At 40.0% G+C, this 12,743-nt stretch overlaps 1 protein-coding gene and 1 long non-coding RNA gene across 2 annotated transcripts; one reads left to right on the top strand and one right to left on the bottom strand.

Moving 5' to 3' along the window:
• Positions 1-2,796: 2,796 nt before the first annotated feature.
• Positions 2,797-8,634, bottom strand: LOC121284394. Its single transcript, XR_005944474.1, has 4 exons — positions 8,601-8,634; positions 8,235-8,363; positions 4,839-5,293; positions 2,797-4,615 (listed from the first exon to the last, which is right to left on the bottom strand). It is a non-coding gene; the product is annotated as an uncharacterized LOC121284394 (long non-coding RNA).
• A 586-nt stretch (positions 8,635-9,220) lies between these two features.
• sox21b (SRY-box transcription factor 21b) lies at positions 9,221-12,247 on the top strand. Its single transcript, XM_041199832.1, has one exon. It carries the CDS (start codon positions 9,574-9,576, stop codon positions 10,303-10,305), a length of 732 nt encoding a protein of 243 aa, XP_041055766.1. The 5' UTR covers positions 9,221-9,573; the 3' UTR covers positions 10,306-12,247.
• The last annotated feature ends 496 nt before the right edge of the window (positions 12,248-12,743 follow it).

Here is a 12,743-nt window from a genome sequence, read left to right as displayed (position 1 = left end):
CAAGGGCAGCAAATGTTGACCTCGCCAGCCACCCTCACATCTCATGAAGAAATAAAACAAAAGCATTCCAGGAATGTAAAAATAACAAGTAATTGCTTTGTTGTATCAATTGCATTTGCCATCATGGACATCAGCAACTCATGAAGGCTGCAAATGGATCACAAGGGAAGCATCAAATGAAGGAAAGCAGAAGGTGTTTCGCAGACAGGGTGAGTGGGGTGTGACAATGAATTGTAGGCACACAAGGACCTAATCATTCATCATTTCTCACTTTTCATAAATCTCTTATAAAGCATTTGAGAATGTGTCACTTAGTGGATCCAGGAGGTATGCAGAAATAATTATAGGGAATAAAAATGATACAGAATTTTGTGGTCAATATAAGCCGACGATCAGCATTGGAAAGTCAATTCTTAACCATGAAACAAACTGTTGGAAGATAAAACTGATAAACCAGCAGGACATGCTGGGGAATGGGCAATGGTGAACCCTCATGGAGACATGGCTGGTGGAAGTAACATTAAAGTACTGAATATGGCTACAATATGCCATGAAAGGCAGAGGAACTTTGACAATGGTAGAGAGGTGATTGCCAAGGGAAGAAGTGAAGCCTAGGAATAGAAAGGCATGGATTTGTATTCACAGCAAACGAGTACACCAGCACCAGAATGATGGAACTTCTCACAGATAGCATTGCATTTTACTAAAAGCTCTGAAAAATAAATTGTAGATGAGTGCTCAAGAGTACTCACACCTGAAAAAATGTAATGGTTTCACAATAAATCTGAAATCTTCAATAACTTTCTGGCAAAATCTGCTACTCAAAAGTTTCAGAAGTCATGCTGAGTGAATATCCAGTGAATAATAGTTCATGGTAACATTACCACACATGCCTACAAATTGATTGTGCCTGTGCAAAATGATACTGGCACCAGTGGGTAGGCTGACAGGCACCTTTTGAGTACATTATTGATTTGGAAAAACTACATAGAGGGACAGATGGATGGGTGCATGTACACAAATGTGCACATGCATAAAGGTGCCTTCTGGCATCAGGATTACAGTGAAATCTCTTAAGGGGCTTCACAGGGTGTTTTCCCTGATTTGCAGTCTTGAGCTGGAGGTCATAGTCTTGAAAACAGCAATTGGACATTTCTTTATGCAAATAGTTGTGAGTCTTTGGAATTCTCTACTGCAGAGAGTCATGAATGCTTAGCCATCGAGTATGTTCAAGTCAGACATTGACAGGTCTTTAGATACAAAAGGAATCAAGGGATATGGTGCAGGAAGGTCTGTTTGAGGTAGAAGGTCAGCCATGATCTTATCAAGAGGATGAAGAGGGTGTATGGCCTAGTGCAGTTCCTATTTCTTATGTTCTTACTGCATTAAAGTGTTTCAGTGTGGTCTTTAAGATGATGACATACTGATTCCACTCATGCTCACGTAGCTGTCCATTTAATGAGACCTTCTTTGAGATGGGCTCATACTTCCTGATCAGTTAGAGCATTGCTAGAAAGCACATTTCCCAGATGGGTGAATTGAATCATAATTCTCTGCCATTGGTAAGTAATAAGATGGAGTACAGGCTGGAGTGGATGCTGAAATGTGAAATGGGAGTAACTGGGAGGAATAAATGTACTGGGCTATTTAAAAGTGAAATGGATACTTACCTGATAAGTAACACCATTAAGTAATCTGGTAAAAAGGCAAGCAACTGGATTTTGGGGGGCTGCCATAGCTAAGAAAATGATCAAGCAGGCTTTATAAGCTGAATGGCTTGTTTCTGTTCCTGTAAGATTTTCCCAGTGCCATTTTCTTAAGCCTGATGGTGAGCTCATTGCCCTCACTAATTTGGTGTGCTGGTGTTATCAGGTTATCCTGACCATGCACCTCTAATATTAATCAACTGCTAAAAGTATCCACCCTTCTGTTACCTTGGTAAATACATATATTCAGGTTAAGAGAGGTCTTGTGGCTCAGGAGGGTCTGCCCTTGCCTCTGCGCTGGAAGCTGTACGTTTAAATCCTACTCCAGGGCTTGTTGACCATGGAAGGAGTATTCATGACTTGGCCAAGAAGGTTGATAACCATCCTGCTAATCCTTCCAACACACCTATGTCAGGTGGTTCAGAGTGTAAGAGATGATCCTGGTCACCATGCTTGACACAGAGTGGTGCCCCTCAAGCTATAATGAAAGCTATGGCCCTTTGCAGACTATAGCTAATTGCTTAATGATACCCATGTTCTCTTAACTTACATATCTGCAAATATCTTTCAATGATGTATGTTAAAAAAGTGCAATATAGTTTTGCACCCATAATTCTCCCACAAGTTCCTAATGGCAGTGAACAAGCAATCCTTTCACCACCCCGCCCCCATACCCCCGTCCGCCCCCATACCCCCGCCTCGATTGTCCTCATTCTGGCATTGACAAAGTTCTGAAGGCAAACTGGAGAATGTGTCCAGCACATGGAAGTTCAATTCATATGAGAAGATACATTTTTAATTGTACTAGCAGAGTGAAGTAGTGCATCAATTTACAAGAATAAATCGGTCTTTAAAGTGGCAAATGACCCAAACTATAAGGTTTTCCCGGTGTTGGCTAACATATGACCTCCACTTCTTGAGCCTGGAGATTGAGTCATCCATGTGTACCAAACAAATCTGTGTTAAGTTGTACATGAGTCTAACCATAGAATTGAAGCTGATCTATCTGATTTCTTGCCAGAATTAGCAAAAACAATAATTTCAACCCTAACTTAGTTAACGAGGGAAGTAATAGAAAAACTGGAGTTTTTTTTCTTAATTTTAATGTAATGTTTTGGGTATAGACCATTCGGAGAACTGAAACCGGAAGGTATTAAATCACCCTATAAGTTGCCCTTTCACTTTCCAGGTGTTGATGAACATGTCCATTTGTATATATCTAGATATAAACTTCCTTTCTTCTGTAATTGTTACCAATCCCTTCTCGGTGTACTTTGTGATTTACACTGCATGCTGCTTTTGTTTAAAGAGGAAGGTTAATGGCTTCGTCAAGATGTTTTGTTTTGTTAAGAAAACCTCAAAGGAGCTGTACAGGTATCATCAAAAGGGTTCTGGCAAACTTTCTTCTGACTTCTTCAAACTTTACTAAACATTGCGAAAGAGAGGGATGTCATATCATAACATTTCATTCCAACACAAAAATATCATCCAGCAGCTTTTGTATAAAATCACCAAGGTTAAACGAGATATTCGGTCACTGTTGTATTGGTCTTTCTCCCAGGTGTAAGAACAACTCTCTTTCACTGTTCCTAACAGCAAAGCTGTTAGCAATACCCCGTGAAACTAAGTGAAAAATTGTTTAGGTACAATTGTGCTATTTCCTTTGAATATTTTATTCGCTGGTAAATTTGAATTATAATTTCACAAATTTCAAACTTCAGTGGCGCAAGTTGGTCGCAAATATATATCATAAATTGCAAAAGAAGTGAATGTGCTCCACCTGTTAAAAAACGGCCCATTAACTTTATATAACATTCTCCTACAAATCTCAACGTCAGCATTCAAGCGTTTGTCTTCATGAATACAGTATGATTCACACACTTGCACTTTGCATTTGTTCACCATCATGTCCTTTTGTGACTGAAATTTAAATCAAATCAGATTCAAGACGATTCAACTCTGGTGGTATTTGCTATCGCTTTTTGAACACCAAGGTAACAATATTTTCATTGAGTTTAATAGAGTTAGCTACAACTTTCTTATATCCATGGGAGTAAATGCTATTTACCTTCCACTAAAAACTGGGATCGTTAAATGATATTTTGATGAAAGATTGGCTGAGGCTTGAGAATACTGAACTTCCAACACGTATATTCGGTTGGTTCTTCGCTAGCGCATGGCAGTAAGAAAATAGCTCGGATGCTACCGTTGCTTTAGTAAACATCCTGAACTGGAGCTTTTCTATCTTTTCAAAAACTTCCCTCACTCTCTCATTCATTTGCATAACTCGAACTCCACCTTTTCCCATTCAATCCAGCAAAGCATATCTATTCAGAAGGCATTTAGTCCATTTCTTTCTCGGCCGGTAAACCTATTCATCAATTGTTCTGCCTTGTAGATTGCATTCTAATGCTAATCTAGCGTGTTAAATATCTTTTTGTTCTCCTTTCACCGTTTTGTTATTCAGTTTATCCAGTTTTGGTCACCCATTTATTTATTTATGCGCCTGCTTCTATTCAGTGGCTCATGTATTTTTTATTATGTTGTTTCACTGTCATGCAGTGTCAACTTAGTCTATTCAATAAGGGCTACTTGAAGGGCTAGCGGGACAAAGCGTGTACACATTGCACTGCTATTCATTCTGGCCAGCTGGATCGGCTGAAAAAAAACCTTGTGAAAAGAATCCTCTCACAAAAGACAAGAATAACTGCACAATGCTAACAGTTTTCCAAATACCACTGATTGGTTTCCACACAATGAGGCAAAAGCCGCCGGTTTTTCTTTCTCCACTTCAACAAACAACACTCTCACAAAACCTCCCAACCCAGGGTTTTGTTCAGCCACAAAACCTCCTCGACTGGATAAACGCGCCAAACGAAAGTTCTTTTCAGATCCGTTTTCTACGTCTGCTGTAGAAAAGAAAGAAAAGGAGAGAGTGAGAGAAGGGGAAAACGAGGGAAATAAACGGTGAATTAATATCGGTCCTTTATACTCTTGCTGACCTCTGCACTTTTGTTTTAGAAAAGGGACAGCAGCAATGAGACAGTTATTTTGGTATTCACCATATTCAGTAAAACAGGTTGTTTCCATGTCTAACATATGTAAAAGCAACAATATTCATATTAAACCAACCTGATTGGGGTTTCTCGGTTTATTACTTCTGTCCCTCTCTAAGTCAAAACAAAAAACAACCCGTCATAACAATAAGCTAGAGTTTTAGGAGTGCAGTCTCCAGTTACTCTGGCTGGTGGAGCAGGATTGTGTCTTGAGTTTACGGTCCACACATACACATAGCTGCAAACTCGCTGTTTTCTCAACTGCTGGCAAATGGCTCCGGGCACGTCCAAATTTTGCAGTGCGGGAGCGTTCCAGTAAATCCTTTCCCAGATTCGCTTAATGCCATGCAGTATTATCAAACACTGGGCGTCAGACAGAATATGAGTCAAAAAAGAGTGGACTGTGAAACTTTCGAAAAGTGATTGGGGCTTGTCCTCATTTCGACTTCCTTCCCAGCACCCCATTAGTTGATGTCCTATCTTAATTCATGTGTTCGTGGCTTCTTCCCTGTATTGCTATTATGGGAATTCCTGGTAAAAAAAAAAATTCAGTTAGTTCTCAGATTCAGTACGTTTTATTTTGTTCGTTGTTGGAGGCGTATTTCAAATAGGTAACTTCCTTTTACAGGATTTGCTGTTGTTTCCGACGGGGTTTTGAGGCGAATGATCTCTCCCACATGTTCTTAGCACATTCTCATACTGTACACAGTCGCGACTCACGGGTAGCTTAAAGCGAGTGCCTCTCTTCCCTCCCCTTTTCCGGGAGTCTTATTGCCACCATGAAAGAGGAAGTTCCGTGCGGCGAAGTGCTTGTGTATGACAACTGCAAAGTGGCGAGGAATTGATAGGTTTAATTAACCATGTCGGAGATAATTACTCTGGACACAGAAATTAGTTCGCTATGATCGCCCAACTCCATATTAAACAGGTCAAGGGTCATTTCATTTCATTCCATGACAGTTGATGAAGAGCGTTAATACTAGAAAGAGAAGCAGGAAAAAAATGTCTAAAATTCCCGATGGATACAAATTATTAAACCACATTTTGCAAAATTAAAAGGATATATGCCGAATATCTTTATTTGAAATATATTTAAATCAAATATTGATGAAAATGTAGCTATAAAATCAGTATGAAGCTAATCCACGAGGCATGTTCTTGGAGTACATTCTCAAACCCGAGATAAAGTAGCATTTTTGCAATAATAGTTTACAAATAAATGGGAAATGCAGCTTATAAAATTATGCGAAATGTAGTTCCAGCATTAATAATTCGCTGTCCGGTTCTTTAATTTCGAATATGTCTCCTTATTTTCGATGGAGCTGGCATATCCTTACTTCTAAAATTCAACAGACAACTTATCTTCTCCCTTTTGCTTTTCAAAATACTTCGCCCTGCCTTAATTTTTTTAGTCAAATATTGACAAAATATCTGACAGAGCTATTGAAATTTCAGTCTCCTCAAATGTAATGAACGTCTCAGATAGTTGATGCCATGTGCGTCTCCTGATGGAGGGGAGCAAAGTGCAGAAAATAAAGTTCTGACTGGGAATCGGTGCCAGGATAAAAAAGTGTGTGGTGTTGCAATGGGTTGTGTGTTATGTAACTGCAGATGAAAAATACAACCACCGAATGTGCTCGTCAGTAAAACGTTTCACAGACCTGGTCATACTATAGTGAAGTGCATGGACTCAAAAGGGGGGCGGTGCAAAATGTATCTTGTGTCCTCATGGAGGGGTAGGTTTCAAAGCTGATTTTGATATTAAAGCGGCAGGATTTGAGTGCACATGTCTTAAGGAGCTTATGATTTTCGAATTTATTGAATGCTGTGATGGTGTAGGCGGGGAGGTGGGAGCCTCGCACCCCGAAACCAACGCTCTGCCATCACTGTGAGATACCGCCCGCCGCAACCCTGTCCACAGGCATCGCCGCCTCTAACTTCTGCGTCTGCTCACCTATTCCGGATACCTCAATACCAGCTCTCCTCCAAACCCTCATCCCGTCACCACGACACGCGAAAGGTCAGCCCCACTCACACAGCTGAATTTTTTGAAGGTTTCAAATATTTCCCCCTCCCCTTGACAGGCAGACACAGTCATAGACTAACACACGAAACCCAAAAAGTTACAGGTACTGTAATGCACGCCTGGTGACGTTGGCTTCTATGATAATCCTTTTGTGTATTGTCTAAAATTACACAGATTTATATATTACTTATAAAGCTGACAGGCGAGAAAATAGATAGAGATTATCATAAATCAACTGGTTGAAGGTACAATGCAGCCTGGCACTTGGCAACATTAGATAGTTAAAATGTGCTGTGGGAGTGGTGCTGCGGATCTATACAATGGATGGATTGTCAGATAATACATAGACTGCACGGAGACGCTTTGAATACAAAGTAAAATAAGAAAAGTAAAAGCCTAATCTTCTCAAGATGTGAGCAAGTATTTAATGCCCAGAGCAAAGACAGGTCGCAGAAATAAACTGTCAAAATAACAAGTCACCTATCCTTGCTGCGGAATTATTTTTGCAGGTTGAACAATTGAAATGAATATCGGTGGAATATTGGGCTGCGAGATACCTAGATTGACAACACACTATATATACTCACTATGAGAATTTAAACAATGGAATTGAGCAAGAGGAATTACTTTCAGATTCGCATTTACTGACAACGATGTATTGACAAGTGACACTGTGGATAGGTGATGGGCCTCCATGTTTTATCATGCCCTTCGGAAACAAATTGTAGCTGCTTTAATTCAGTAATTTAAAATATATAAAGCAGCTTATCTACAACAGTGTTCAAAACATTTCCGCAATACCACCGTCTAATTCCATATGTTGAGGAATGTACATATTATTTATATAATGCTGCGACTCTTCCAGCTATGTAAGCACGTCTTATATGCTGTTGACATACTTTATATGTTTTCTGCATTATTATAGTCGCCAAATGACTAAACGCAGCTCTTGTATGTACATGTTTCTAAATTGCAATTACTTAAGCACATTTAGGAGGTCAAATTTACATGACATTTCTTCGTCAGTAAACAGGAACAACAACAGCTTTTAAATCTCCATTTGGTGAAATTCTGCATTCTATGTCTGATACTGTGTACAAGCACAATTGTCATGGGTGATTTTAAATGGTAAATTATTTCATGGGGTAAGGGCCTACTGCGTGTTGATGCCAGAACTAATACGAAGGAGACACGTGTAAACCTGACTGGCCTAGTTACTCTTTGAAATAGGGTGAAATGTTTCAGGAACCGAATTTTATACTTACTCATATCTGGAATTAGCTGGGAGAGAGTACACTCCCCTCCTTGGTTGTACGCTCGACACTTTTCATAATAGCATCGTTTCCCCGATGTAACAATTCTCTTTAAGGCTCCTAATTGGATTAGAACGTCCCCAGTGATGGACAGGACACCATGATTCATGTTCTATGCCAAAAGTATATTTACCTCCTGTTGGCACTGCCAATTGGTTCATACAGAGATAAACACGTTCAGACGAGATGGGGTCAGATTTCTTCTGCTTGTTAGGAAACATCATTTAGTGCTGAGTGCAGCGGGTACATCTTGTATCTAATTCTTGAGAGTTTAATTAACACAAAATAAAACTTAATTCTTTCTATCAATAAAATTTCAGATTGCAATGTTGAAGCAATTTGCAAAGTAATGAAGGATATGTTTGCTTTGTAAAAGAAAGGCTGACAATTATTGGACATTGATACAGAACCTTTATAAAACATTTTAAAAAATATTTTGAATGCATGTTCCAGCAAAAGGATTTTTTTTATCACATCTATTTAATCCTGTTACACTCACCAATCAAGCGTCTGTACACTTAGCGTTTGGTATACTTTCCCCTTTTGTAAACTACTTCCGCATTCATCGTGAGTAACTCACCTTTCAACATTAACTGTTTTGCTATCAACATTTCCCAGATTTATAAGAACATCTGTCAGATCCTATCAATGGCGATTTCTTGATAAACCATCCTTTAGTTTAGAGGCTGCACCTGGAATTTTAAAATCCATCGATATTATTTTTTTTAAATAATTACTGTTGATCTCCGATTCCTACATGACTGGGGCTGCTTTGTTAAATAATAGCTTCCGATAAGACTTATCGGTTTGAAATCAGGTACTGTGATAACCCTGCTTAACAACAAGGCAGTTAACAATTAAATTAGGAGCACAAACATGTAAAGCAATAAAACAAAGGCAAATAGTGCCGAGATTGTGTCAGGCCAGCCTTAAAAATAAAAGAAATATGACCATTAAAAATAATTATGTATGTATACATATTTAAAAGAATCCTGGCGATGTGCTTGACCTGCTCGCGATTGGATAAACATTTAATTAACAACGCCTTAGTGATTATGTGAGCTTGCGTGCGAAAGACTGCGCATGTCCCGGAGTCTACCTGCTTTGAAGTTAGGTTCACATGGTCTCCTGCGATCAGCAGACTTTCCTCATTCCTAACTAACTAGATCCTCCACTTAGAAGCCAGCCAGGTTTTAACAGACAACAGAAGAACTACTCGGGAACGTTGGGGAAGCTTGTTCACTGAGTTCACCGAGTCCACTTCAAGCAGCCGCGACTAAAAGATTCGCACACACCTGGCGTGGGAATCTACCCTTCCTTAAAATCTAGCTGCTCAGATTTGAAAAGGAATTGTTATGACTTTGATCTGTTGACAAAGGACGAAAACACTCAAGTGATCAAAAAGTTTACGCTGAAGTTTGGGAAGTGGAAGCACCTGCGGGTGATTTGATTTTACTTGTTTTGCTGTCACTATGTCGAAGCCTGCGGATCACGTTAAGCGCCCCATGAACGCTTTCATGGTCTGGTCCAGGGCGCAGAGGAGAAAAATGGCTCAGGAAAACCCCAAAATGCACAACTCCGAAATCAGCAAGAGGCTGGGAGCCGAGTGGAAACTTTTAACAGAATCTGAAAAGCGACCTTTCATCGACGAGGCCAAACGGCTCAGAGCACTGCATATGAAGGAGCACCCGGATTACAAGTACCGACCCAGGCGCAAGCCCAAGACTTTGCTGAAGAAAGACAAATTCGCTTTCCCCATGCCTTACCTGGCGGATCAAGACGGGATCAAATCAGCCGGCCTGTCCGCCAGCGTCCTGCCGGACTCCCTGCTCACCTCGACAGAGAAAGCCAGGCTCTTTTTCCCGCATGCCACAGCCAGCCCGTATTCACTTTTCGAGGCGAGCCATCTGGGCTCCAAAATGAGCGAGATCTCACCGAGCTCCCTGTCTTCCTTGCAGTATGCCTCTCCGCTGGCTTACCAGAGCGGGGCCAGCGCTGCAGCGGCGGCCGCTGCTGCTGCTGCGGCTTTCAGCGGGGCTCACACTCACACGCACCCGTCACCCGGCAACCCAGGCTACATGCTGCCCTGCAATTGCACCGCCTGGCCGGCTTCAGGACTGCAGCCTCCCCTCGCGTATATCCTCCTCCCGGGTATGAGCAAACCTACACTAGAACCTTACCCTGCCTATGCAGCTGCATTATGACAGGAGGCAAAAAGTTTCATTTGATTGGAAAACAAGACCGCACATGTTGTTTGTAAAGGAATTTTTAAAAAAAAAACGAAACAGACACTCGTGATCCGGCAGAAGGTAGCTCTGTCTGTTGTGTGACGCGATCACTTGGAATGAACTGCTTCCCAGTAAATTGTTCTCAGATCATGGGCGAACAAAAACTTTTTTGGGGGGACGGGGAACGACTGTAATTGCTTGTAAAGGAAAACAAACCGCCAATTCTAATCGATTGTTAAAACCTGTGTGTGTTTGTGCGCGCGCGTATATAAATATATTTCCAATCATGAACTTGGATGAATGAACCAGAGAGACAACTGCTAAATTTCTGCAGTCACATTACGATTGGGCGAAACGTCGAAGGGAGTATTGTAAATGTGTAAAAAGAATCGCAATGGCCGGATTCCTGAATATTGCACATCAATATTTACATCAGTGGAAGTAAATTGCTATCTTTTTTGCATTGTACTGCGACAGGACCTAAATATAAGACTTTCAATCAAATTGTAAATCTGTAAAAAGAAGCACGATTGCTTTGTCTATAGCTGTGCGTATATGGTGAAATGTGTGAATGGAGACCTGAACAAACTGTACAGGCAACAAGAAAGAACTGTACATTTTGTAAATGTAGCTTTTAACCTGCGACTTGTTACCTGGTTTCTCCACCATCCAATTACCCAAGAGATGGAAGCTGTGGAACTGTACTCCATCCTAACTACTTCAAGGCATTGTTGCAGATTACGGAAAAGAAAGCTAAAAAAAAATTGTAAATGTGTATATTTCGATGTTTGTTGTTGCATGATTAGTTCTCATTTTGTATAATTTTCCCTCACACGAGCCGGTCCTGGTCTCGCATACTTGACTTCTTGGGTTTAATGTAAACTTACCTGAGAACGTGACCTATTTCCAGAGCATCAAACAAAAAGGAACAGGCAAAAGCACTCTTTCAGTGTGAAGCAGTCACTATTCTGACTGGCTGATATTTGTATTTATTGCTTAGTTAGACTAATTATTTTTGCATTTTACCCCTCGGATACTGGACTATTTTTTAGTCCTTTCGAGTAACGTTTGCACATTAAAAAGGTGATATTAGACCTCAGCGGTCAATATAATGTAACGGTCAAACAAAAAAAGTGCAAATAAATAGAAAAATACATAAAATACTACGTGCACTATAGTTACTAGAATAGCCGCTACAGTTGTTAAAAGTTCTTCATGGGAGTACTATGTGGACCACACCGGAATGACCTCTGACACTGCCATCTAGTGCTACTCTTGTTATTGTTTATTAGTATTTAGTATTATTGGAGGAACAAAGCAACTTCCGAGTCATGACAATTGCTGAATCTGTTGACTTTTCTCGGATTGAAAACAACAACCAACACTGACGATTGCTAGCTAAAGGAGTATGTCTTTCAAAATCCTTGACAAATATCTGTCTGAACAGAATTTGATCTTCAGCAGCACAAAATATGCAGACGTCGGCAATATTTTCTTTTTAAACATAAAAGTGTTAGTTAACATCTGTGAATCCTTTGTGCACAGTCTAACAGTTGAATTCTCATTGCTGCTCATTTTAAAGCAGCAATAAGATCATTGCCGTAAAATTATTTTCTTGATTTAAAAATCCACATGATTTCAGTATACCTGTTATGTTGTTTGCTGTTATGTGTAATTCAAGTGTTGCGTGGTCCCAGCATGTTATTATTTTATAAAATGTTGGCGTTTCTGTAACATACAAAGCATTTTTAAAGTATGCGTTTTGCGAATCTTTATGAAGTTTTAAACAGTGTGGTATTTTTGTTTTTAATTTAATAGTAGACGCTGAACATTCTTGTACATTTTAGGGTCTGATTACTACCCTGTTCATTTGTTGAACACAGCGTTTTAATAAAGAAGAGACCACTGAAAAATCCAATTCTTGTATTGGTAACGCGATTTGTATCTGAATTGCCCTTACGTACTTGGTCCAGGTGAAGTGTAAGGTATCCTCCAAAGGGTGTCTTTGTTCGTGCTTTGAATAGAATTACTCGGAAATCTAAATCAAGCCATTGTTACACAGAGCAGAAACCTGATTTATCACATTTTTTATACTGAATAGGAAAGAAGATAAAACCATTTCGTTGTCTTTTAAAAACATTCACGATTCGTAAAGGGTAGCCGAGCTGAATACAATGCTGCTGTTCAGGAGAACAGATAGTTCATTGATTCAAGTAACATTTAAAAGCTGAATTTGCCTATCGAGTCGATCTGTTGGTGTAGTTTCACTAGTTAAATCCTTGTAATTCTTTCGACTGCCCGAGGGGTACTTCTCATTTACACCTTTGTGTTTTTCCTTTTCGACTCTATTCACTAGTTAATACGTGATTGTGGAGAGACGAGGGATAGATGTTCCCTTTCACTCAAGGCACCTT

This window comes from Carcharodon carcharias, chromosome 11, assembly GCF_017639515.1.
Source record: "Carcharodon carcharias isolate sCarCar2 chromosome 11, sCarCar2.pri, whole genome shotgun sequence".
In the NCBI taxonomy this organism is placed as follows: domain Eukaryota; kingdom Metazoa; phylum Chordata; class Chondrichthyes; order Lamniformes; family Lamnidae; genus Carcharodon; species Carcharodon carcharias.
The sequence above is the reverse complement of the archived record's forward strand: the minus strand, read 5'-3'. Positions and strand labels throughout refer to the sequence as shown.